The 26,773-nt window shown below is 36.4% G+C and overlaps 2 protein-coding genes across 3 annotated transcripts; both read right to left on the reverse strand.

Annotated features, from left to right (window-relative positions):
• Positions 1 to 288: 288 nt before the first annotated feature.
• LOC5563935 (UDP-glucuronosyltransferase 2B1) lies at positions 289 to 8,489 on the reverse strand. Its single transcript, XM_021840544.1, has 3 exons — positions 8,390 to 8,489; positions 1,570 to 2,047; positions 289 to 1,513 (listed from the first exon to the last, which is right to left on the reverse strand). Exons 1-3 carry the CDS (start codon positions 8,390 to 8,392, stop codon positions 441 to 443), a joined length of 1,554 nt encoding a protein of 517 aa, XP_021696236.1. The 5' UTR covers positions 8,393 to 8,489; the 3' UTR covers positions 289 to 440.
• Positions 8,490 to 16,756: 8,267 nt separating this feature from the next.
• On the reverse strand, positions 16,757 to 25,989 carry LOC5563937 (UDP-glucuronosyltransferase 2B1). Of its 2 annotated transcripts, none has more exons than XM_021840546.1 (3): positions 25,974 to 25,989; positions 17,929 to 18,406; positions 16,757 to 17,858 (listed from the first exon to the last, which is right to left on the reverse strand). In XM_021840546.1, the coding sequence occupies exons 2-3, from the start codon at positions 18,299 to 18,301 to the stop codon at positions 16,774 to 16,776; spliced, it is 1,458 nt and encodes a 485-aa protein (XP_021696238.1). In that variant the 5' UTR covers positions 18,302 to 18,406; positions 25,974 to 25,989; the 3' UTR covers positions 16,757 to 16,773. The 2 variants fall into 2 exon arrangements, with proteins under 2 accessions (XP_021696238.1, XP_021696237.1); XM_021840545.1 differs by lacking the exon at positions 25,974 to 25,989 and adding an exon at positions 25,836 to 25,967.
• Between the last annotated feature and the right edge of the window lie 784 nt (positions 25,990 to 26,773).

Below are 26,773 nucleotides of genomic sequence, written 5' to 3' on the forward strand. Positions count from 1 at the left end.
TTTAAAAAAAAACTAAATTTTTGAAGACGCTGAAAGGAAGATTTTTACAAAATACCTTAGTAGTTCTAGAGATTTTGCAAGAAGAATCCCTTTGAAAGTGAATGGTTTCTGAAGCATGTTTTCAGTGAAGCTTTCAAATATCCAGAGATTTGGAAGATGTTGTCGACATACGCGTATCTGTTAAATGATACCAATTTCTAGGTAAAATTGACGGTATAGTACAAAACTTGGTTTCTTAAGAACTTAAGAAAATAAATCGACTGTCATCAGAAATGAAAATTGGATAAGTAAACGATCTTAACATGTTCAATTTATTTCAAAATAACTTGAAGTAAAGCTAAAGAGTCAATTTTATCTAAACAAAATTGTCATAATCCCATAATATGAAAACAATGTGTGAATTCAGTCTGGTGAATCTATTAAAACGTTGAATTTGCAACCTAGTCGGTCTTTCGTTTCTTATCGCTTACGATAATTCTCAGCAACTTTCGAACAATCCACGCACACAATAACAAAACCCCCAGCACTAGTGCCGCAATATCCAACGAAGCAAAGCTAACCCACGGCAAGTCCAAGCCAGCGGACCGCAGCTGTGGTGCTCCCTTGTGCCGAATCACGTACTCTATCCAGTAGATCGCTTCCTCCAGAGCTGGCACCGGGCGATCCCGGAACACTGCAGAAACCCTGTTCATATTTTCCTTGTACTCTGGTTTATACAACAGTTCATCCAAAGCCCACCGGAACGAAGTCTCGGTGATGTTTGGGAATTGCAACCGGACCGCATAACCGCCCAACACGGCCTTATTCATATTCAAATGCTGATCGGCATAGATCGGAATGCCCAGCATGGGAACCGCTCGGTGTACACCTTCCTGAGTGCCTAGCAATCCTCCATGAGTAATGAAAACTTTCACGTTCCGATGGGCCAGGATATCATTCTGTGGCATCCACGACTTGATCAGTACGTTACTCGGGAGACCCTTTATCGATTCGTCCTCGTATTTCCACACAATCCGCTGCTTCATCGATCGGAACACATTCAGGATGGCATCCAACTTATCTTGAGGCATATCCGAACTCTTCAAGTTTGTTCCCAAGCTAAAATAGATTGCTCCATGATCAGCTCCGTCCAAAAATTTCTGCAAGTCCTCCGGCAGAGGCTTGGGGTTTTTGATGTGGAGACCTCCAACCTGAATCATCCCGGGAACTCGAGCTCGTGCCGTTGTCAAAGGGTAATAGCTGTTCAACAGCACAACAGAAACCTTACGCTCCAGATCGGCCACTTTTGGCAGGGGACCAGGCAAATGGCCAAAGTTCTCTTTTGCCATTGCTTCCTGTCTGGGCAGATAGTAGATAGTTCTTAAGAATTGTTCATACAATGATACTCCTGTGTTGTAAATTCGCTGTGGGAAGCTCATCTTATCCATGAACGGCAGGAACTCGTGAGGGACATGGGAGTACATATTCATCATACCCATCAACGGACCCATGTAATGTGCGAATCCGAATGTACCTGCAAAAAGGATCCATCAAATTGTGTTCATTGCATTCTATAACGAACCAACTTACCAACAGTCACAATGGGAGCCTTGTACTTGTGAGCTAACATCAGGTACGCCTCCTGGTAGAACTGTTCGGCCAGAATCAGATCAAAGTGGCTGTCATCGGACCGAATAAACTCCCGAATATTATCCCTCGTAAATCCATGCTGCGCCGTTTCCAATCCCAAACTGTACAGGAAATTCATCAACATCTGGTGGATGGAAATCTCCGTCAGGTCGTACAGGGAGTCCACCTTGACCGATTTCTTCCAGAAGTCGTAGATAGGTGACACCCGTAGATCGGTGTAGTTCTCATGCTTCCTGGACAAAGGATGGTTCGCGATTACCGTGACCTGATGGCCTCGGTCCAGTAGTCCGTTCAAGATGGAGTCAATCATCATCCAGTGGCTGCGGCTGGGAAACACGAACACTCCCAGAATACGGGAAGAGTCCGTCTGGTGCCATGCCAGGGTGCTTAATAGCAGAACGGGGATGAGTTTCAGCAACTGTGTGAAGAAAAATAGATAATTTAATATATAATAATATAATAGGTTTTTTTTATCATTCTAAACATAACATTCATTTCTTATATCTAGGTGTTCTGTGTGTTGAACAACACTATCATCCTAATTTAGTAAAACTAAATTAATCATCTATTAACATTTTGTTAACAACATATAACATTTAATCTGCCGTAGCTGTTCTGAATTTTTACAGGTGAGTTGATCTTATTGAAAAAAATGTTCATCAACTAAATCTAACTTAACCTTAATATGTAACGCATTTATCGTGGAAATCGAAGATGGCAAAGATTTTTGTCTAAAATAATTAATAATCTTATACGAAATTTGTTCCAATGCTTCCACATTGGATATTCTATTTAACTCTTTAATGCTATACCAAGGAGGGAGCTTCAAAATCATTATCAATATTTTATTTTGAATTCTTTGCAGAACTTTTTTTCCTGGACTTACAACAGCTAGCCCGTATTGGTACAGCATACAACATGGTAGGCCTGAAAATTTGTTTTAAGATCAAAATCTTGTTCTTAAGACAAAATTTTGATTGTCTGTTAATAAATGGATAAAGACATTTTACATATTTGTTACATTTGGCTTTTCTGAAATTTTTATATAGCATGAGCCATAGATACTTAACTTCATCTGACCAATTTATTGGAACCACTCTCATCGTGACAACATGTCGACTTGAATAATAAAGAGCTTTTGGATTATGCGAGAATATTATTGGTTGAGTGCTGGAAGCATTAGGAGAAATCTTTTATTTTTGCAAGTATGAGAATATCCAAACTTTTTTGCAATCTACTACCGATGACACGCAGGCTTCGTCCTTTGGCGAAGAGGCCTGTGTCATCCGCAAACAAAGATTTTTGACATCCCTGAGGTAACTCAGGTAAGTCAGATGTGATAATATTGTATAATATTGGTCCCAAAATGCTGCCTTGGGGAACACCAGCTCTTACAGGAAGTCTTTCAAATCTGGAGTTCTGATAATTAACCTGAACTGTACGATTTGGCAGATAACTTTGAATTATTCTAACAACGTATGTTGGAAAATTAAAGTTTTTTAATTTTACAATCAAACATTCATGCCAAACACTGTCGAATGCTTTTTCTATGTCTACAAGAGCAAGACCAGTAGAACAGCCTTCAGATTTGTTGGAACGGATCAAATTTGTTACCCGGAAAAGTCGATGAGTGGTCGCATGTCCTTGGCGGAATATGAACTGTTCATTGGCAAAAATTGAATTTTCGTTGATGTGGGCCATCATTCTGTTCAAAATAACCTTTTCAAAAAGTTTACTGATGGAGGAAAGCAAACTGATTGGACGATAGCTAAGAAGCTTCTGCAGGATTTTTGTCTGGTTTTAAAATTGGAACAACCTTAGCATTTTTCCATTTGTCAGGAAAATATGCTAATTGAAAACATTTGTTGAATATATCAACTAAAATATTCTGGAAGCTTCTTGACGAGTATGTAGAAAATTCCATCATCGCTAAGAGCTCTCATATTTTTGATTTTTTTAATAATAGTTCTCACTTCTTCCTCCCAGGAATTTTCCAAAACGTTCGCTTGGTTGAGAATGTTTTCGAAGTCCTAAGTAACTTGATTTTCTATTGGACTAGTAAGTCCTAAATTAAAATTGTGCGTGCTTTCAAACTGTATAGCAAGTTTTTGAGCCTTTTCGCAATTAGTTTTGTTTTTCTCTTTCAATGCCGGTATTGACTTCTTGTAACTGCCTGCTACAATATCGGAATAGGATTTTCCTTGGGTTGATCCATTCTTGCAGATTCGCAACTTCACACTTCTGTTTATATGGAAGTTCAGCAGAAGCACGCACCATGCATTCAATGTTCAATCCAACAGTGTGCGTTACAAATGCGTTACATGTTGGTTTGGTAGCTACGACGCCTCCTCAATATAAATTTGGACAACAACGGCTATGATATATTGCAAAGCTGAGTGATTACCATTCATTCAATCATACGTTCAAAATAGATGCAGGGTGCTTATGAGCAAGTGTTCAAAAGATCCATTGGAAAACGAGACAATTTGAGCACAGATAAACATACGTCATTCTCCCACGCTGTCTGTCAACCACCTTTTTGAAGGTTGATTCATATTTGACGTTTATTCAATACCGCAGTGGAGTTTTGAATAAGAAGACCGAATGTCGGTTCCCCGAATGTCGTTTACCGGAACGCTAGTTCATCGAATGCCAGTTCCCCGAATATCCCGTTTCCCCGAATAGCCCACTTCACCAAAATGATTTTGGCACTCATATTTGTCATTTCTTCATACATTACGAGTTTTACCATCCTCAGCATTTTTGGCAACGTGTATAAGTAGTCCATAATTACCAAATATCTCCTTCTTTTTTTTCCTTTTTTTTTTACTTTCTAATTCACCATCCAGCCACTGAAAATTATGCTAATACCTATTTGAACTGTAGCCACTTTTCGAAAAAAACGGGCCATTCGGGGAGAAGTAGCACAATAAAATTTGAACAATTTTTGCTTATGGTTTTGGAACAGCTGTTACCTTCGAAAAAGCATTCTGCTACCTCTTTTCTTTACCATTAACCCGTATAGGCCTAAGTGAAAGAAAAATTACTAAAACTCTCACCGCTCAGCGAATACTTAACGGATTTCAATTATTTTTTGTCAGTATACTCGTACACATATCTAGTTGCTAAAACTGGTCAAAGGATCTCGGGAATGTTGATCTGGTCGGAGTTATTGCGGTGGGTCACTGGGTCAGGTCGGGTGACAAGGGTTCTGTGCCTCGGTGTCCCTGAAGGTAGGTAAATTTCAAGTCACAGATAATTTCCAGAATCGGCTATAATGTGGCCACTATATCAAGGAGTTTTAAGAAAAACGCATCAGCGTTAACCTTCTGATAAACGATTAAATTGAATAATTACGTCAACTGCATTTGATTGATCATACAAATGACCATTTTCGGGTCCCCGGGATTGCCTCAAATTTATGATAAAGTGCACAATTTGTATCTTAATTTTTGTGTTAAGCTTATGGGAACGCATTTTAGTGAACTATTATGTTCGGTCTATACTTTCAAACATTTGAAACCTAGTACCTAACAAATCTAGAGCCGGTTCTCCAGGGCATGAAGTCCGAATGGCCGCATCTGGTACACTCTAAACGGTGCAAAACTATTCATTTGTAATGTTGAATATCAGATCTTAACGATTTATACAAATTAAAATGATTGCCATTGGAAATAAATACAGATAACTTGGCATGTCCCAAAAAAAATCGCCTTTTTCTACCCGACTTGACCCAGTAACCCACCGCAATAACTCCGGCTACATGAGTATTCCCGAGTTCCCCGGCCACTTCTAAAAACTAGATATGTGGGCCAGTATACTGACAAAATATTACAGTTACCATGAGTCGATGTTCCATGACTCGATATCGAGTCATGGAACCATACTAAAAGCGAAATTTCATGGTTACTATGATGGTCCTTGAAACAACTTTCCAAAGGATTCCTGTTCCATGAGTCGATGGTCCCTTCAATATCGACTCATGGAGGTTTGACTGTATTTGAATGAATGAAGTACTTTTGCTTTCACTCAGGCCTACACGGGTTAACACTTATAAATATATTCTGAACTGTATACATGCATGAGCCTCTGTACGTGCCATAAAATCTTTTGTTCTTTTGACTTTTACTGTGCGCCGTGTGTTGGTGCTGTCTCGCTCTTTCTTACGGGCAACTTGAAAAAAGGGCGCACAGTAAAAGTCAAACGTTTTATAGCATGCATAGGATCATATTCGTTGTTACAAATTGAGTAGCCCTGTGACAATTAAAATTCAAATATCCGTAAAGCGCTATGATTTTTCTTTACATATCTCGATATTCTATATTTCGATATCGAGATATGATAGAACCACAGTAAAAATTGTTCTTCATGGCCACCTTGATGGTCCATTTAATCACATTTTCATCGATTTCGTGTCCTTTATCTTGATGGTCGAGATATGCCGACGAGAAGTAATTTTAATGTTATTAACAATTGTCAGATTCGTAGCTACGCTCAACTATGATACTTTATGATAGTGTGTTTCCATTTTACACGCACAGATTTCAAACACAATATTTAGATTGCCGCATCGCCAAAGTAGGGTAGATGTACCAATAGTGGAGGTACTAAGCACGATTGGATTTCATTTAACCTCCTAAATTCAAGAAACGCAATTAATGAACATGTTATTGTTGTAACGGGAAGTAACGACCATAGACTTAAGCCAAAGTTCAAATTTTCAAGAGCACTGATCTGGAGAACCAAACATTCATTTGAGCTGAAAACCTAATCGATTGGTCACCACCAGCTAGTGACCAATCGTTTAAGTTTTCAGCTTGACCGGATGTTCGTTTCCCCAGTTCCATGCTCTTGAAAATTTGAACTTTGGCTTCGATTCATCTAATTTGTGTTCCTATAGTTGCGGTATCCGTTGTTTTCTTATGGGATTCTCCACTATAGAAACACTTTACCGCAACTATTGGTACCGTAATCGTGGGGCTTTTTATAACTTTTTGTTATGTTATCATTCGGATTTCGAATATTGTCAAATAAATTTCGACAAAATCAGTACTCCATTTATCTTTATCAGTTTATGTAATCGACTTTTTATGAAATAATATTAATATAACAAAGCAGGTTTATGAATAAAAAAAATCTTTATCTACTAAATTTAGGTCTCCTGAATCTGAAAATGATGTCAAAAATCTTACAACATAAATATTTGATCATTTTATTGCAAGATTAAATTTTGAAAATCTGCCTAATACGCCTCAATGTAGGCAATTTCTCTTGAAATAAGCACATTATTAGAAATTAAACGATTTTATTAGCAAAAAAACAATACTTGCTATGCTGTATGATTCCAAAAATGAATTCAGTAGCTCATACTTAAGCTAACACATCATTTTGAACACTCAAAGTTGACATGTAGGCATAACACCAGTGGATTGTTTAGCACCAACATTTTCAACTGTATTGCTTACACCTTCAAAAAGTATGCATATTTCTATGCAAAACTGACTCTCATAAAAATGAAATAGTTTGAAATCATCATTAGACATCTAAAAAATAGAAAACATGGAATGTTTGTCGTGCAAACGAAACCTTCAGTATCCATGGGAGGAAATGTAATTAAACCGACCTGATCAACTTGCCCCCGGATTACGGTACAAGTAAGAAAAGTTTGAGCAATTTTAGTGATGTTTCATCAGTTTTAAAGAAATTCGAACGCTTTTGTTTCAACTATTCCGTGTAACAACAATCCAATATGTCGATTGGCAGTGTCGGTTCTGTGGTTAATGTAATAAAATCAGTGAAGACGGCACTACCGCAACTATAGGAACACCCACAACTAAGGGAACACTTACCCTAATGCAAATTAGTTTCTGACACGAAATGGATCCAAAAAAGGTGGCATCTCACTCATTGGTGTTGCTGTATTTGATTGGATGAAATTAGACTAGATTCCAATGACCTCGCGTTTGAACCAATTGAACCATGTACGACTTCTCCATTGACTTTATTATTTATTATTTTCATTATGAGTGGCGAAAGCCACAATATTTAAGCTAACAATAATAATAATTTTTCATTATCACTATTCTCTAAATGCTAATCATATACGCACGTCTGTCCCAAAAAAAGCGTTCAATTAAGTAACACCATGAGTCAAATGCCGGCCGATAAGACGCTAAGTCGTTGGCTCCACGGCAAATTGGTTGAGACAACCGGGGTACGCAAAATGTCTAGACTGCCCCCTGCGTATCATAGCACAGATTGTAGAATAAGCCTCTAACACTTTTTGTAACATTATCACCTATTCTTCTTCTTTCGGACATTACGTCCTCACTGGGATAGAGCCTGATTCTCAGCTTTTTGTTCTTATGAGCACTTCCACAGTTATTAACTTAGAGCTTTCATTATCAATTAATCGTTTTTGGTTTTGTATATCGTAAGGCCAGCACAAAGATACTCTTTGTTCAGGCAAGTCGAGAAAATTTCAAATCCGAATAGATTAAAGACTAGCGCAATTGAACCCCTCAGCTGCGCGTTTACCACTACGATTACCTGAGCCCCAACATAATATCACATCTTCTTCTAAAAAACTACTACCGTGCGGGATCGAAATCTGTACACCTAAAAAATTAATCTAAATACGTCCACTCCATACAAAACGCCTACTATTTGTATAAAAGTGTACGGATTTTGAGCCTGTACGGATTTCGTACCACCAAAACATCAAATCATAATACAGTTTCAAACGTTACACAAAAATTACCATTTTCAGATCACACACGTAACAGCTGACCTTCTTAAGTGTGTTGCGCACACCGGCTGATTGAAAACTGGCACGGTCAGTCAAGTCTGGTTCAAATTGACCAAAGGGTGCCCATCGCGGCCAGAGAGCCAATTATCTCTTCGCAGAGTCCCAAAAAATGCTGACGTCATGCTGTTCATTCTGTTCACTGGAGAGCGGCTAGCCGAACGGCCAATCATGCTCCATACGCACAATTCGCGCACACATGTGAATGGACTTTTCTACGTGCCAAACAGAGAAGCATAAAAGAAGAGAAATCCAAAATTGGTATTGCCGGCCGGCTCACGCCTAGACGGTGCTCGAATTATTTACTCTGATTTTGTTGCCAATACCTGAATAAACCGGTTGCCCATCTACATTAGGTATTATGCTACAAATGTTATCGACTTAGTGACTCACCTTTACTGCATAGTACTTTAATATTAGACAAATCAATGCGCATCGCCAAGGTATGTTGGAACACACATGGGGAAGTGGTTGTAAAATGAACACCGTGCCTTTTACCGAGAAAAACTAATTTGATTGAATTTTTATCTCGCACGGACGATTTAGAACATACATCGGAGTGTTAGGGTTGATACGGAGGTTAATTGAAGTGAAAATATCAACAAAAACTAATATTTTAGAATACACCGTTTAAAAATTAGAACTGACGTAAGTTTTAGCTCGGGAGTCTTGAGGTTTTTCAGTAAGGTGAATATCATTATAATATAATGTCAAATCTGATACCTTAAGATTTATTTTTGAATGGGTTACAGTTATTAATTAATATATTTTCGGGAATGCAATGAAAATTTTCAAAAATATTTGTTTTGCTCACATTGTTTGCATGATGTCCATTTTACCACCAACGAACAGCTGTTTACATAGTGCAGGTAAAATGAACATTTGCATCGTTTTTTTGCTAGCGATAAAAATATGTGAAAATTTAGCCATTTCAGTCTGAATTCATGCAGCTGCTATAGATAACACTCCAATTTATGATGTTGTGTAATAAAACTACACAAATTCCTCGTTTTTATATCAGAAACAAGATGATATCCTTGAGGTGTTCATTGTACCACTGCTTCCTATATATTTGGAACTTTTGGAAGTGTCCTTTGCGCAAACGAATTGTAGAAGGTCGTACCAGGCAACGGGAACGTATATCGTAGCTCTGTTGGTTGAATCTCCAACATTTTTCGTTCTCCAACATTGATGATCGCTTGATAAACATGCATATCCATCATTTGTTAAATTTTAATCGTCAACAAGTTATTTTGTTTTTCGTAGCCACACCAGGTTCGAATTTGAATGCTCGATTTAAGAATAATAATATATTCATTAATAAAAGCAATTTGTAACCTGGATCCAAACTCAATAAACATTTAAACATTTCAAGTTGTCGAAATGATTGCCAACATGGAGCCTGTAATATCATTCATAGACGGCTGCACGACATTTGCCAGAAAGCCATTCGCCAGATAATCATTTGCCAGAGAACCATTTGTCAGAAAGGCCATTTCCCAGGAAAGCATATTATTAAATTACTATGCTTTGCAGCAATGCTTAAACCTGTAAATTCATCAAATTATTGTACTCTTCAGCATAAAATATTTAAAATATTTAAATACATAAAAAATAAGTGTTTCGAGAGTTTTTTGGCTTTTTGTATGAAAAAAATCTTTGAATTTATTATGGTATTACCCATCAAAGCTTTTTATGTTGCTTGCTGAGAAAACGACTTTTTCTCAATATTATGATTATCTTCCAGAAAATTTTATACCAGCAATTAGAGACAATGGATGATTCTCTCTTTGAAGAGCTATTCTTTAGCGCTAACTAACGATAAGGACTTATATACGTCATGAGAAATATACTCTTTTTTATAAAACCGATTGTTTCTCTAAATTGTACTATGAAACATTAACATAGAGGATTAATGTACGGAAAAAATGCAAAATCCGGAAATGGATATTCAATGCATGTCCTTAATTATCCCTCCTACTAGCAACATCATTTTTTTTACCAAAAACAAATATCTGAATCACTATACCTTTTTTTTGTTTTTCGATATTTATACACCATGTTTTCACAAGTTCTCAAATAGCTCTTCTAGTTTTAGTAATTCTTTGGGGAAACGACGCGTAGCCATAACCTATGGAAATATCTCAGACTACAGATATTTTTTCTCATGTTCGGCTGTTCACTTTCCGAAGCAATACACTGATGAGAGTCCGCTGTGAAAAAAATAAGCTGCTGATAGAAGAGTTGAAGAAGCCACACACTAAAAAAATTCATAATATTCAAGGTAACATAATGTGAAAATCGAGCCTAATGAACTACAGTCGCCCCACAGTTATGGATAGCACACAGGCATGGATCAAAGTTGGATTAACCCTATAATACCCAAATTTTTATTTTCGATTTAAGTTTTATTTTTCGTTATCTAAAATCGTTCTAAACACGTTTTGGGCATTTATTTATTTTTATTCGTAAATTTTTAAATTTTGGTTTTTGATTTTTATAATTTTTATTTTTGAACATCCCTAGCTTTTACATTTTTGCTATGAAGCCTTTTCTAGTTGTTGATTTTTGGCAATAATAAAAATTTAAACAATTAATTTTTTGAAAAATATGAAACTTTTATTTTTTTTTCGGAGCGTACTTATTTTCCGTGTAACTAACGGAAAAACAGGTTTGAAATGATTCTAATACCACCAGCCTTTTCTAGTTGTTGATTTTTGGCAATAATAAAAATTTTAATTGTTTAATTTTTTGAAAAATATGAAATTTTTAATTTTTTTTCGGAGCGTATTTATTTTCCGTGTAACTAACGGAAAAAAGGGTTTGAAATGATTCTAATACCACCAGGCTCTTCGTTTGTGATAGGTTAATCGTAGAAAAATATAAAAGGTACGATTTTCTATATTACACGTTAAATGAAGCCCAGGCATTTGTAGGTTATATAAGAACGCAATTTTTTAAACAATTTCTAAAAATACAAAAAAGTTTCAAAAGTCATAAAAAACTTTTCTTATATGCGTGTTATGAGTCAAGGTATAAGCCAAAAATAAAATCATTTTGATTTCCGAGCTACGAAAAAAAAACACAAAATTCCAAAGTGTACCCCGCCTATAGGCGGGGTTGGGTATTAGAGGGTTAAACGGAGAGTGTCGCAACAAATGGAGTTGATATTACATTTTAAATGGAGTTGATATTACATTTTACCTATGTGAACCATAAATATATACAGCATCGCAAACAATTAGGGTAACCAATAGATTTTGGACCCCCTGAGCCATTTTCCTGCAAATTTCCCAGTTTAAATCGAAAGACCAACTGAATTCGCATGCCATTTGGAAAGATAGGACTCTTCCGCACTTGCATCAACCGTTTGTACATAGAAAATGTGTTTGTTTTATCTGAAATTAATTTAATTTTATCAGTTCATTCATGCAACCGTTACGACACCTTACACACAGAAATTGAAGCCGTTAGAAATTTTTCAAATGTCAACAAAAACTTTTTTCAAATTTCTGCACAAAAGCGTAGAATTTCTTCGGTTTTCAATTTTCTATCGATTGATTACACTATTACCAAGCATATTATACAACCAGTGTCGTGGACTTTGTAGCCAAACGATAAAAAATGCCGGGGTCCAAAATATATACTTTGAGGATCCAAAATGTATTGGTGTGTCAAAAATAATGACCGTATGACATGACCGTATGAGCTTTTTTATCTCGTAGAGTAAGTTTTTCTATACATTTTGGCATGTTCTTCGACTTGGTTACGTTGTGAAATTAATTAATTGGGACAAAAACTATAATCACTTCCTTAGGGGGTCTAAAATACGACCCTAAAATTGATGTTCAAGCAAATTCCCCGTTCCTAGAAAATAAAATGTCTTATTCCTAGAAGCGTTGATTCATATCTGTGGGGTTTTGAAGATCATACCACAGTTATCAATCAAAGATAAGACGATTCCAAAAGAAACGCCAAAAAGGATGCTTTCACTAACACTCCATTAATTCACCTCGCTGATAAATTGCTATTATAGTTTTTTGATCCAATTGCCTGCGTAGTAGTGCAATGTTGACAAAATTTTCTTTGTTTGCTGTGAGAACTGTTACAACATTGCTTTTGTTTGCTGTGAGAAAGCAAACATAAACAGAATTGCTTTCACTTTCTTGTTGGACAGACGTTGACCGAATGCTCGAATGACGTCAAACAAACATCGATACGTTTTCATACTGAGGAAATCGACTTGTACAAGATTGATCGTGTGTTGGTGTTCGTGGCAGTTTGCTTGTAGACCTCTGTGGGATGGACAGCTGTTAAAATTTCTATCAAAATCGATACTTTTTGGTAAATAATCGAAAGTTTTGAGATGTGTTCCTTTAAGGTGAAACATCTCGGAATCCAAAGATGGCCGGCACAATGGCCGACTTGTGCCCCTACTCACGTTTTCGAAGGCACTAAACTGGAGATATAGTAGGCAATCGTTTCTGATCTTCTTTTTTTAAGCTTTCTGCTAGTGTACAAAGTCAAAATAAAAAGCACACTGCTGTTGGATGTTTTCTTCGCAAGATTTGTGCCTTTGAAGCAGTGCAATCTTAGAGGTTGATTCCAAACTGTTTCACCTTAAACAACTACAATCCACAGTGCCAGGGAGGTATTCCGGTTTTGTACAGCGTCACCATGATGTTTAACCATGTTTTGTTCTGAAAAATGTCACTTAGTTGATCCATAACAGTGGAGTGACTGTAAGACGTAAACTTAAATGTTATTCATTTTCGAGTCACAAATGCCGTAAACGGATAGACAAATTTATGTCATTGAAAATTCCTTGATTTCATGTGGCCGTTTTCATTTTTCCATTGCATAACATAACAATCAGTGGAAAACTTAAATTTACACGAATAGAAACCCAACTGCACATTTCGTTTTGGAGAAATGTCAAAAAGCTAATCAGTGAACAAAACAATAACATGGATGGTGGATTTGATTTCTATTGCGCGTTTTTGGTTCGTTTTGCATTGTGAAAAATCAAAGAAAACATCTAAATTTATGTTAACACTGTTCTTTCCATCGTGGAGTCGTTGACAGTGTCATTGATTCATGACCATTAAGGAGATTGAAAATTGGTAGCTGACTGGTGCTGACTGCAGAAATACTGCGTTCTATGAATGTTATTTGATAGATATGATATTATGTAAGTACGTTATACAAATAAAAATGTGATGCTCGAAGGTGTTTTATTCATTTTTACTATTGTGGAAGAAATTTGCAGTGGGATTCGTGAACAAATAGTCTTTGAGTTTAGGATGACGGTAAAACAGCTAATTGTAAAATTACTTACATGACAATTTAAAAAAAAAAGTAAAATTACAACTCCGTTCATTTCAACGTGTAAAATTGAAATCTATCGCATTTTTATGTCATTTTGCTCGCTTTGCAGTTACTAATAAACTTGCTATGCAGTTTTAAAGCACGCACAATTTTAATTTAGGACTTGGGGTAGTATTTCCCAAACTGTGCGCCGCGGCGCCCTGGTGCGCCACAAATAAATTACAACTAAAACCCAAACGCAATGATACCGAAACGGGAAAGGAAGCATAACCGGTTCAGCTAGATCACACTGTCTCGACTGAGTTCCGATTTCCGTTACCGCTCCGCTGTCATTGTGTTTGGACCTTAACTAGGAAATCAACTCATAACCTTAGAAAACGCGATTGAATTTGCTGCAATCACATTTCAATCAAACTTGTTGCAAATCTTTCATGAATATTTTCAAAATATCAGCAATAGTTAGGAGGAATAAAAATTTTATAATCTTTTTTAATTTTTTGAAGAAGAGTGCTAAAGTATGATAACATAACCATTGGCTTTGAAAAAAAGTTTTTCAATAGAAAGTCAAGAGAAGCTTAGTTTAAATTTATTTTCTAAGTTTTGACAAAGTTTCAAGAACAATTTTGGTGATCCGAATGAAAAACATTACCAGCAGTTCCAACTTCTGGATTTAAACGGTTTCCTTTCTGCATTCTTTTTCTATCAACTCATGATTTTATAATTTGTCCATTATTTATTTTATTTTCATTCTAAATTTACGAACACTAAAGTTTTTTATTTTCAAATTTCTAATCTACAATCACCACGAAAATGATATATGGTTCACAATATGAAAAGCAGAGTTTGATTTTTAGTTGTTGAAAAATGCGAGAATCTAAATTTATATTCTAGTGATAGTTACATACAATTTCAAATTTTCATATCAGGATATTCGCCGAGAATCCAATTCCACAAAAGTCAAACTTACAATGACTTTTGTGGGATTGGATTCTCGGTGAATATCCCGATGTAAAAATTGATATTGGTATTGCGACTTTGAAAATAATTTTGATGAAAATGAGCCGATAAAAGTATGTTGAACATCACACAGAATTGTTCGTTTGCAGTGACAGTTCCTGGCTATAGGCATATTGTATCAGTAAACATGTAATAAAGAAAAATACAAAAATATCTGTTTATCATAAATAAGTAGATTTTTCAAATTCAACTTTCTCCATATAGGTGCACCGCGTCATTCCCAGAAAATTGATGAGGGGCCAAAATCTGAAAAAGTTTGGGAATCTCTGACTTAACTAGTCAAATAGAAAATCAAGTTACTCAGGACTTCGAAAATATTCTCAATCAAGAGAACCTTTTTCAAAAATTCCTGGGAGACTGATTTGGAAGAAGTGAGAACAATAAAATTCAAAAACATGAATGCACTTGGCGATGATGGAATTTTTTACATCCTCATCAAGAAACTTCCAGAAAGTAGCTTATTATTCTTAGTTGATGTATTGAACAAATGTTCTCAATTGGCATATTTCCCTGACAAATGGAAAAATGCTAAGGTTGTTCCAATTTTAAAACCAGACAAAAATCCTGCACAAGCTTCTAGCTATCGTCCAATCAGTTTGCTTTCCTCCATCAGTAAACTTTTTGAAAAGGTTGTTTTGAACAGAATGATGGCCCACATCAACGAAAATTCAATTTTTGCCAATGAACAGTTCGGATTCCGGCATGGACATTCGACCACTCATCATTTTTTACGTGTAACAAATTTGATCCGTTCCAACAAATCTGAAGGCTATTCTACTGGTCTTGCTCTTCTAGATATATTCAAACAAAATTTCAGGCCAGCCATGTTGTATGCTGTACCAATATGGACTAGCTGTTGTAATACCAGGAAGAGAGCTTTACAGAGGATTGAAAATAAAATATTGAAAATGATTCTGACGCTCCATCCCTTCCCAAATGATGAATAAAATTATGAACAATTTTAGACAAAAATCTTAGCAAATTTTCTGTTGCCACGATAAATGCATTATATATCTAGGTAAAGTTGGATAATGTAAGTTGGAAGCGTTCGTATAGGCAAGTGATATCAACTCACCTGTAAAAATTATGAACTGCTACGGCAATTAAAATGTTAACAACATGTTAATAAATGTCAAATTTACTACACTTTTTTTAATTTAGGGGAGGGAATATTAGAGTATGTTTAAAAAAGCACTAATTGAACATTAACACTTCACTGCACTTTTGCAAAAAAAAATAAATACTATAAATCATTAGTAAGGCGAGCAAATACCTTTAAACTTTAATATATTGCTTATCTTGACAAATAGGCGTATTTCGTCTGCGACTTACAGATTTCTTGAGTGTCGAGTGCTCGAATATGATAGCTCCATGGGATTGCACGTATTGGTAGTGACTTATACAAAATCTTCGAGCAAAAACTCTGGAGTAATGGCTGCGTCAAGTTGAGCACTCGACACTGAAGAAGTCTGTAAGTCGCACACGAAATAGGCCTATCTGTCAAGATAAGCAATATATTAAAGTTGAAAAGTTATTTGCTCGCCTTACTAATGATTTATAGTATTTAATTTTTTTTGCAAAAGTGCAGTGAAGTGTTAATGTTCAATTAGTGTTTTTTTTTTAAACATACTCTAATATTCCCTCCCCTAAATTAAAAAAAGTGTAGTAAATTTGGTATCTGTCAAGATTTCTTTTTTCTTTTACAAAAGTGAAGTGATGTGTTATAAAGTTCAATTAGCGTTTTTCTTGAATAAAAGTTCATCAAATCATTATTATGGATCCCATAATAACTTGCCTTGTCTAATTTTTAGTCTAAATTTATGCAATTCCTTCATTATATTTATTGCGGTTCTGAATCAGTTTTAAATTTTGTTTAGTAATGTTTATTAATTTTTTTACATGACAGACATATTCAAATAGGAGGTGCTCAATCAATTATCATACCGTCATCCAAAGAAATATCAAACACATGCAGTATTTACTTTAATAACGCTTTATTCGGCTTTTCTTTTACGCTTTCCATCATTGCGGCATATGAAAGCACGTGCTAACTTCCTCAACACCCACCCAAGAACTAATACAACCCCCACCACCAGAGCCACCATATCTAACATGACAAAACTAACCCACGGCAAGTCCAATCCTGCCGATCGCAGCTGCGGAGCTCCCTTGTGCCGAATCACGTACTCCGTCCAGTATACCGCTTCGTCCAGGGCCGGTACCGGCCGATCCCGGAATACTCCGGAAACCCTGTCCATGTTTTTCTTGTACTCCGGGTTGTACAACAACTCATTCAATGCCCACCGGAACGAAGTCTCGGTGATGTTCGGGAAGTACAACCGAACGGCATAACCACCCAGCACGGCCTTATTCATGTTCAAATGCTGATCACAGTAGATCGGAATGCCCAGCATGGGAACCGCTCGATAAACACCCTCCTGAGTTCCCAGCAATCCTCCATGGGTAATGAAAACCTTCACATTTGGATGCGCTAGAATGTCACTCTGTGGCATCCACGACTTGATCAGTACGTTACTCGGAAGCCCCTTCACCGATTCGTCCTCATATTTCCACACCACACGCTGTTTCATCGATCGGAATACGTTCAGAATGGCTTCCAGCTTATCCTTTGGCATATCCGAACTCTTCAAGTTTGTACCCAAGCTGAAGTAGATGGCGCCATGCTTTGCTCCATCCAAAAACTTCTTCAAATCCTCCGGCAGAGCCTTAGGTTCTTTAATGTGGAGTCCACCCACCTGAACCATCCCGGGAACTCGAGCCCGCGCCGTCGTCAATGGATAGTAGCTGTTCAACAGAACCACAGAAACTTGTCGTTCAAGATCGGCGACCTTGGGCAAAGGACCAGGGAGATGTCCAAAGTTCTCCTGTGCCATCGTTTCCTGCTGGGGTAAGTAGTAGAAGGATCGTAACGTCTGCTCATACAATGATACCGCTGCATTGTAGATACGCTGTGGGAAGCTCATCTTGTCCATGAAGGGCAGAAACTCGTGAGGGACATGCGAGAACATGTTCATCATACCCATCATAGGGCCCATGTAATGTGCGAAGCCAAATGTTCCTGGAAATCCAAGAAGGTCGAAATGTACTAGTCGTCATTAACACGGCCTAGTTCAATGCTAGAAACTTACCTACAGATACGATGGGAGCCTTGTACTTGTGGGCGAACATCAGATACGCCTCCTGGTAGAACTGTTCGGCTAAAATCAAATCAAAATGACTGTCATCGTTCCGTATGAAGTCCCTAACATTTTCTCTAGTAAATCCATGCTGCGCCGTCTCCAGGCCCAAATTGTATAGGAAATCCATCAACATTCGGTGGATCGATATATCCGTTAGATCGTACAGTGATTCCACCTTGACGGAATTCTTCCAGAAGTCGTAGATGGGTGCCACCCGCAGTTCAGTGTAGTTCTCGTGTTTTCTCGACAGGGGATAGTTGGCAATGGCGGTGATCTGATGGCCTCGATCAAGCAGACCATTCAGGATGGCATCGATCATCATCCAGTGGCTGCGGCCAGGGAAAACGAACACACCTAGGATGCGGGATGATTCGGCATGGTGCCAGGATAGAGCACTCAGAAGAAGGAGGGGGAGGATCGTTTTGAACTGAAAGGTTTATAAGAAAACACGTGAGAAATTGCTCTTTTTTTGGAAGTCCTTTCCTTGCGTTCCACTGCTTTAAGCGGAATTTACATCATTTTTTGTAACTTGTTTGTTCGTAAAAAAAATAACAAAATGTGGGTAGGAAGTCTTAGTAATTCTGAAATTTTGCAGTTCACATAACAGTACAAAAATAAGAGCCTCGTCTTCTTGTAATCTTTCGATGTAATAAAGTCTGTTGAAATCTTTAACCAATAATTCAAACATTTTCTAAATAAATTCAAATCCACATGGGGATCAATATGAAAACCAGTACTCAGCTCCCCAAAGAACCAAAAATTCATGATTTTGAATATTATTACATTTGATGGCAGTGTTATACACTTTCTAGATAGTAAATCTACGAGCTGTTTAGTGGAACACCTATAAATAAATAATTTAGTACTATACTAATTAATTCACCAGAGTTTGCATCCTTTCAATTCATTTGGTTTTCATACTTTATTCTAGATTATTCTAGGAAATTGTTTCTAGTGTAGGTGAATAAATATTGAGGAGGGCATCATCAAATATTCGCAAATATTCAAAACAATATCTCAGAGCTGAATTGACCATTTCCACCATTTTTTCAATCAAATCTTCATCAAGTTCTGAAAAAAACAAACAAACAAAAAGGTTTTTTTTTTATTTAAAAAATATTCGTATTGAAACTTTTGCCCTTTTAGTTAAATGACATATTTGAAATAACTTATGGCAATAAAATATACATTTTTTCTGAAACCATTGGAACCATTGGATTTTGGTCCTGTCTGTTTGAATACCGACGGTTGGTAAAATGTATTCCTGTCATAAAAGTATTTTGTGCTTCAGTTAGCGAACTTTTGTCCCACACTAGACTCGATCTCTTGCCCCACCGCACTACGGGGAAAGCGATGTCCAAAAATCGAAAAATTGTATTGCTTTGAAAAACGTGCCTTTTATACCATTTGATAGCCAGATAGTTCAACCCTAGAATCCCAAAATGTCACCCCTATGTGATGAAAACTCATTGCGCCACAGACATCAGCTGCAGCTGATGGTGTATTATATTAAAAAAAAGCTATTAGAGCAAGGTAGGGCTAAAATTCGACTTTATTGAATCAATCAATATTTCCAGAAAAGCTCGTTATTGTTTATCTGGAAATATTGATTAATTCAATTAAATTTATTTAGATACAAATACTGTACAGTGGAACTTTAAAATATTGGCTACAAATATAATGACCACATTCGCGTAAAAATATTTACCCATTTTTACTTGTAACAGTTTTAAAAACGATTGTCTTAAACGAACTTTTCCCCCACATGTTTCAATTTTACAGGTGTGCCTGATTTTTTCGTGTTAGTTATCTAAATAAGTGTCATATGAAATGCCATTATTTATTGAAAAATATATCTACTCAGAACAATACACTTTGACCTTTTTTAAAGAAAATTACTTTTAATTCCGAAATATTTTGAAAACTATCAATGAGAAGAATAATTTTGCAGAAGTTTTTTTTTTATTTAAAAAATATTTCATATTGAAATTTTTGCCCCTTTTGTGAAATGACAAATTTGAAATAACTTATGGAAATAAAATTTATGTCGGAAATGCAGTGCATTTTCTATTGGATCTATGCCAATAAATCACCGCTTACCGACAGAAATTACATGCCTGTGAAACAGACAAGAAAATATGCTATGTGCCGAACAAGGAGATTTACACAGCGTCAAGATGTGTGTAGTTGCTATGAAATGAACTTGCCAAGAACTGCAGGTTTCGATAATTAATACTGTCAATCCATACGCTATAGCGAAGGGACCGCCTAATTAAGGGCGTATCGAGATACAGATTCTTTTTCCCATTTCCAAAAATAAGCTTAACTTTTAAATCAGCAATGTTTTCTTAAGAAACACTACATTTAAGTAAAAAGCCTTTCTGAAATCTGACTCACAGAAGAGTAACTAGAATAAATTCATGGCCATAATTTCATATTGAAAAAAATTAGATTTTTCATCCCTATTTATTTTTATACATATAAATACAAAAAAAAAACGTTGAAAAATGTGATAAGAAATCAAAAGAAGATGTTTTTATTTCCTTTCACTTTATGGCCACAATTATGGTTTTTCTATGACGAATTTTGTAATTTTGTTTTCGTTTGTTGAGTTTCAATGCAATTCTGCTTAACAAATTTTAGTCATTTTTCAACAACTGCAATATTGATAAAGTTGTCTTATGCGGCCTGAGCTGGAAAAAAATCGGTTGCAGTGTGAAACTGTAAGATTTTGTCTACCAGTTACAGCAAAGAACTCTTCCGCACTTGAAATTTCAAGCCATTTGAAAATATCAATTTTTATCATCTTTTAGATTTTTTTTGTGTGCCTTATAAACTAAAGTGAAAATTTCTATTGTGGTCATTCAATTAGATGTTCCATAAAATAATAATAAAATATTATCTCTATGGTTTGAACAATGGCGTATATAACCGTTTTTACACATGACATTCGCAGATTTCGCTTACAAACTTAAAGAGATACAACGGTACCATAGTTTAAGATGAAGATGAATCGAAGCCATACTTCAAAATTTCAAGAGAACAAATCTGAAGAACCAAGCATCTGATGAAGCTAAAAACTTCATCGATTAGTCATTTGTTTGGTAGTGACTAATCGATCAAATTTTCAGCTTAAACCGATGTTTGGTTCTCCAGATTTCTGGTCTTGAAAACTTACGCTTTGGCTTCGATTTATCTTCACCTTAAAACGCCATGTTTCGCATAAATAGGACAAGGCGTTAAAAGACGTTGGTAACTAAATGTTAGCTAGCTATTCCTTGTCATATGATTGAACTAACATCCAAATCACCACCACTAAGAAATAGATGGAGATCTTTTTTTCTATGAAGCGTTGTTGAACGGTTTTTAGACCAACCTTATGCTCAGAAATAACAATCTACATACTTAATTACCAATGGCTTGTAGGACGTAATCATAAATTATGCGAGATGTCGTCTATTCAAATATGGGCGAGTTTCCGACATGAATAAGTTTTCAAAAGTATTTTAAGCTGACTGCTTTTGAATTTTACATTCCTGTTGGCTCCTTTGGCCCAAAGGACAGTTGCCATTATTTTGAAATCTGTTTTGATGGGGTAAAAAAATGTGACCATGACCATATTGTTATATATTAACAGTGCGGTAGCTCCAAGGGGTGGTGGAAGGTCAGGCAAAGCGTGACAAGCTTAAAAGATCTTCGGAAGTCTTTTACAAAAGACGTTTCAATGAAGGGTGGGGATAAGCGGCCAAATATATCACAATTTTGGGTGACATAATGGAGCCATCTTATGCCTAGTGGTCCGCGGGCACAGTAGTGTCTGGGTTAGATTCTCGGTCGGTTTAAAAACCTTTTCGTAATAGAAATTTCCTTTACTCCCCTGACCATAGATAGAGTATCATTGTGCTTGCCACTCGATAAACGGATGCGCAAAATGGCAACAATGCCAAAGAAAGCTCTCTGTTAATAACTGTTAAGGCGTTCAGGGACCGTCCATTAATGACGTAGCATTTTAGGGAGAGGGGGGAACCTACTCTTTTGTGACAAAGCATGTATTAGATATGCAAAAAGGCTACGTAAACCCCCCCCCCCCTCTCCCAATTTTTTCCAAAAAATACTACGTCATTTATGGACTTCCCCTCATAAGCTGAGAAGCAGGCACTGTTCCTGTCGGGCAATAAGTCAAGCAAAAGAAGAAGAAGAATTTGTGTATTGTATTTGTGTGTCATCACATAATTATATACCGTATAAATTCGAATTGCACGGGTGATTTGAATCCCGGACAGCGGCCAACTCACCAAAAATTATTATTTCCCCAACGTTTTGAATGCAGTAAGTAGAACACGTTATTATTATGGATTCCAATTAGAGTGTCCATTTACCGGTCATTTTGGTCGTCCCGGGATTCGGGATAAAAATCTCAGCTTGTCCCGGGATCCCGGGATTTACAAAAAAATACATCAAAACTAGTATTTTCGGTAGAAATGGAAGTACAAATTCAACACTGCTGTGTTTTAAATGAAATAAAAAGATAATGTAGCTTTCCAATAATTATAACAAATCATATTTCATACATGGTTTGCGTATTCTGTTGAAGTAACTGAACAAAAATCAAAACTTAGCTTGACTAATTATGGGTTTGCTAGGGATTTTTTTTCAAATTCTCTATAACATTTCGGTTTTCGAAGCGTCTGACAATTCGGTGTCTCCATAGAAGATTTGCAGATTTCAAAGATTCGAATGTTTTTTAACGCCTCCACCACCCCTTCGAGCATGACATGATTTGCGTTTGACCCCTATGAAGTATCTAGACTGAGAACAACAAGGTATATGTGCCCGATTCCGAATCGAATGATCATTACAAAAGATAATTATATTTCAATACTAGGGAGGGGGTCTTCTACATTAACACCCTCCCTCTCTTTGTACCCCTCTTTTCTAGCACCCATACATATAATATCTCGTGTTAAGCATTGAGATAATTTTTCATAGTTCAAATACATCACAGTAAGCGTAAATCGCTACCGCATTCTTATATAACCGAAAATTACACCAGCGCGATAAGAAATGGTCTACAAAATCGCAAATAACTTTTAAGGTGAAGATACATCGAAGCCAAACCTCAAATTTTCAAGAGCACAAATCTAGCGAACCAGACAGTGGTTTGAGCTGAAAACTTAATCGATTGTTCACCACCACCGTGCGACTAACCGATAAAGTTTTCAGCTCAAACCGCTGTCTGGTTCGCTAGATTTGTGCTCTTGAAAATTTGAGGTTTGGCTTCGATGCACCTTCACCTTAATCAAAAAACATACACCTCTGATTTTTCCATATTTTGTGAAAAACTATCTCAATTTGCTGTCATGTCTACCTATCTCAAGTGATATTCCTTATGACTCTGGTACCTTTTACTTGATCGTACCCACGGGATTTCTGAGTTATAAATACTGGCTGCCGTAAGCGCAAAAGAGGGGACTTCCCGGACTGTGGACTGATTAACATATTATTTGATTCTTTATTTGCAGGACATAAAACTTGCCAGTAATGCAAAACTTTTAGAATCAGTGGTTGAGAACACCATGAAAATTCAGTATTTTTGCTCAAATCCAATATAGCGGCCAAATTCAATATGGCCGCCAAATATTTTTATTTTTCCAAATGAAGCTCCTATGTTTTCTCTTTCCAAAACCATGTTATTGTGAAGGGGTTGTTGAAGAAATTTTCGAATATTACAGTTTGAGTGAGGCAAGAATTGGCAAAAATCGAGGGGTCCTAAAAAACTGTTTTGATTATAACTACCGAGGGGTCCATCAATTTGACTAACCAAATGCAGTTTTTCTACTTACTCGACAAGACATTTTAAAATACCAAGTGCAAACAGTGGGTCGGTCTCAAGGAGAATTGCTCAAATGTCGACAAAAATGTCGTGTGTTAGCTACGCTCGTTGTACCTATCTCGATAAAAAGCTTTAGTGTGGATGTTGAGTCCCAGTTTGACTCGATGTGATTCACATTTACAAAATCTCAGAAGTCAAAACATTCGATGTTCATATCTTGAAATGTATCGATATGTTCTTTACTTAAGATGGAATACTCTTTGATGCAAGTACGTACAAATTATACCCTAGAAGAACGAACTGTTGAAATATAAAATACACAAGAAAATTAACGTCCCAATGAAAATAAACTTATAGTGCAACAGCACATTTAACTGCACATAACTTTAGAAAAACAAACAAATAATTGCAATACAAGCATATGTTTAAATAAATAATTTTAATCGCAATGTAGATACATTACTATTTCTAAAAATCCTGTACCACAACCAAAAACAGAGGTAGCATTAAAAAGTTGTTTAAATTAAACAAAAAAGGTCAAACATCCAACAACTATCTAGTTTTTTATCAACTATTTGTCCCCTCGGCGAGCACGGTGCTCGTCAATTTATTCCAATCCAAACAATTTTCATCTGTTGCAACAATATTCTAACGAATGACCATCAACAATTAACTAAAAAAAACTGTTTATATACATATAACGACATTTTGCCGATACAATTATTCACTGAATGGTGGATATGGGCCAGGCGGAGGTTTGAAATTATTTCTAGTTAAGCTAAAACTGTTTTTCAATCAATATTAGGGCATAACAATACACATCACATCCATTTTTATTTGTAAGGTAGGGCTAGAATGGATTCTCTTCCTTAGGACTACCGGATTGCAAAAAAATGCTATGTATGTAGCAGATAAAAGTTGGGTGGAAAACGTAAGTCAAAATTTAACAGTGACGAAACATGCTCAGTAAATTTTCAGCGTAGTTCAAAATGAATTGAAGCATGCTTAAGGTGAAACAGTTTGAAATCATCTTCCAAGATTTCACTGAAACTTCAAAGGCACAAATCTCGCGAAGAAAGCATTCAACAACAGTGCACTTTTTATTTTAGCTTTGTGCTACTGCTAGTGCACAAAGATTTAAGTGTGTTAACTTTAATTTGAACCAAATCAATGAGAGAAATTCGAAAACTGGTGAGGTGGGCACTTTATTTTGCCTATCAGTGTATGTTATTACATTTAGTAAACATTCAATGCCACACGATGTTCGAGCATTGAAATTACGTTTTTCCATATTAATGACACTGTCAGTTTGTGTGACTTTTGGCATATCTACAAGCAAAATTAATTGATAGCTTTATGTCACGATTCGAAAACAAATCAACAGAATCGAATGATTTTTGGTCGGTTCCGTCTCCTCTTTCGTCATAGTTCTTCTTCTTCTTCTTGGCATTAAGTGAACACTGGGACAGAGCCTGCTCCTTATCTAAGTGTGCAATGAGCACTTCCACAGTTATTAACTGAGATCTTTCTTTGCCATTTTCACCCTCGTATATCGTGTGGCAGGATCGATGATTCTCTAACTTCACTTGCAGACACAAATTCCACCTTGAAGGACTACAAAAATAGTACAAAAAATCAAAAAATCCTTCCAATGCCAATGATTAGCTAAGATCAACTAAAACACATCTGATATTATCAATTCATTCAGAGGGGATTGTGGTAATTGCACACTAAGAGTCGTTCTGGAATCTCTTTCATCTGATCAGTCACTGTCAAGAAAGTTCTACAGCTTAAAGATATTCGAAAGAATTTAACACATTTGCATAATCGGTTTATCATCATTAAATAACACCACGCGGGCCGCATCACAGTTATATTCAAAATCCATTTGCAGGCTGCACAAATTATCCTGATCCTCATCATTGATCCTGATACTCTACATTATGAACTAGAACACTAAGTTCCACAAGTAGGAAATAATCTCAAGCACTGTGTCCATGAATTATTCCGTAAACACTCCTACCATGTCGTTAGATTGATCGCGTGCGCGCGTTTTTGAAACACCATCAGCTATCTCGCGCGCGCTGCTTAGGGCCGAAGTGTTCCGTTCACTGTTAGATTTGAAACTGTCATAATGTAACATAAACTGGGCGCTGCTCACCTCCGTTCCAATAGTTTACGAAACGGACATACTCGGGGACAGAAAATCGTGAGAATAGGCAGCGCTAACTTGGTGAAGTATTAGCTATCAGCAAACGATGCTGATGATGATGATGTATCATTTGGTGGACGAGTGATTACTATCGAGTCGCGTGAAGTCGCTTATCTCATTGTGTGGTTTAGCTAGTTTTCAACGCTACTGTTTTAGTTTACCGTAGCAGGAATGACAATGAAAAATATTTTTGAACACCGCGAATGCAACAGTAATAACTGAGTCGGTTTAATGTGATGGAGTATTAAGGCGACACGGGAGACCGTGATATTTTCCCTATCTTTTGTCTCACTCTAACAATCATCATCAAAACTTTGTGGAAGCAAATCTCGAGTTTTAGTGAACCGATGAAGCTGAAAATTTATCGGGTTGTGCACTACATGGCGGACTTTGGGGCAAATGTGCCATAGGGGCAAGTGTGCCACCCCTGTTTTTTATAAAAACTATAATATTTATTTTCTCTTTGAGCTTAACAATATGTTCCCTTATAGTTCACAATACAATGATCAAAATATGATGCAAATTGCTCTATTTTTCACGTATTTACATAAACTTGTGCAAAGACAACCAAATTTGAGTGAATTTTTATAAGATTTCGTTGTTTCAAAATGGTGAAGAGTAAATTATTACCAGATTTTTCTAACGTTCTATACATCGTGAAACTATTCAAATGTGTAAGTTATTGTGGCATTTGAACGAAAAAATATTTAGTTTTACATACGAAATCCAGTTTGGTTGAAATGTATACT

This window comes from Aedes aegypti, chromosome 2 (genome assembly GCF_002204515.2).
Source record: "Aedes aegypti strain LVP_AGWG chromosome 2, AaegL5.0 Primary Assembly, whole genome shotgun sequence".
In the NCBI taxonomy this organism is placed as follows: Eukaryota; Metazoa; Arthropoda; class Insecta; order Diptera; family Culicidae; genus Aedes; species Aedes aegypti.

What these genes read in the sequence shown, in the direction of transcription:
- LOC5563935 (XM_021840544.1), bottom strand. An exon ending in GGCTCCCATTGTGACTGTTG is followed by an intron (nt 1,514 to 1,569) that starts GTAAGTTGGTTC and finishes TCCTTTTTGCAG; the next exon opens with GTACATTCGGATTCGCACAT.
- LOC5563937 (XM_021840545.1), bottom strand. Translation starts at nt 25,955, where the DNA reads ATGTTACATTATGACAGTTTCAAATCTAACAGTGAACGGAACACTTCG. An exon ending in GCGATCAATCTAACGACATG is followed by an intron (nt 18,407 to 25,835) that starts GTAGGAGTGTTT and finishes TAAACCTTTCAG; the next exon opens with TTCAAAACGATCCTCCCCCT. An exon ending in GGCTCCCATCGTATCTGTAG is followed by an intron (nt 17,859 to 17,928) that starts GTAAGTTTCTAG and finishes TTGGATTTCCAG; the next exon opens with GAACATTTGGCTTCGCACAT.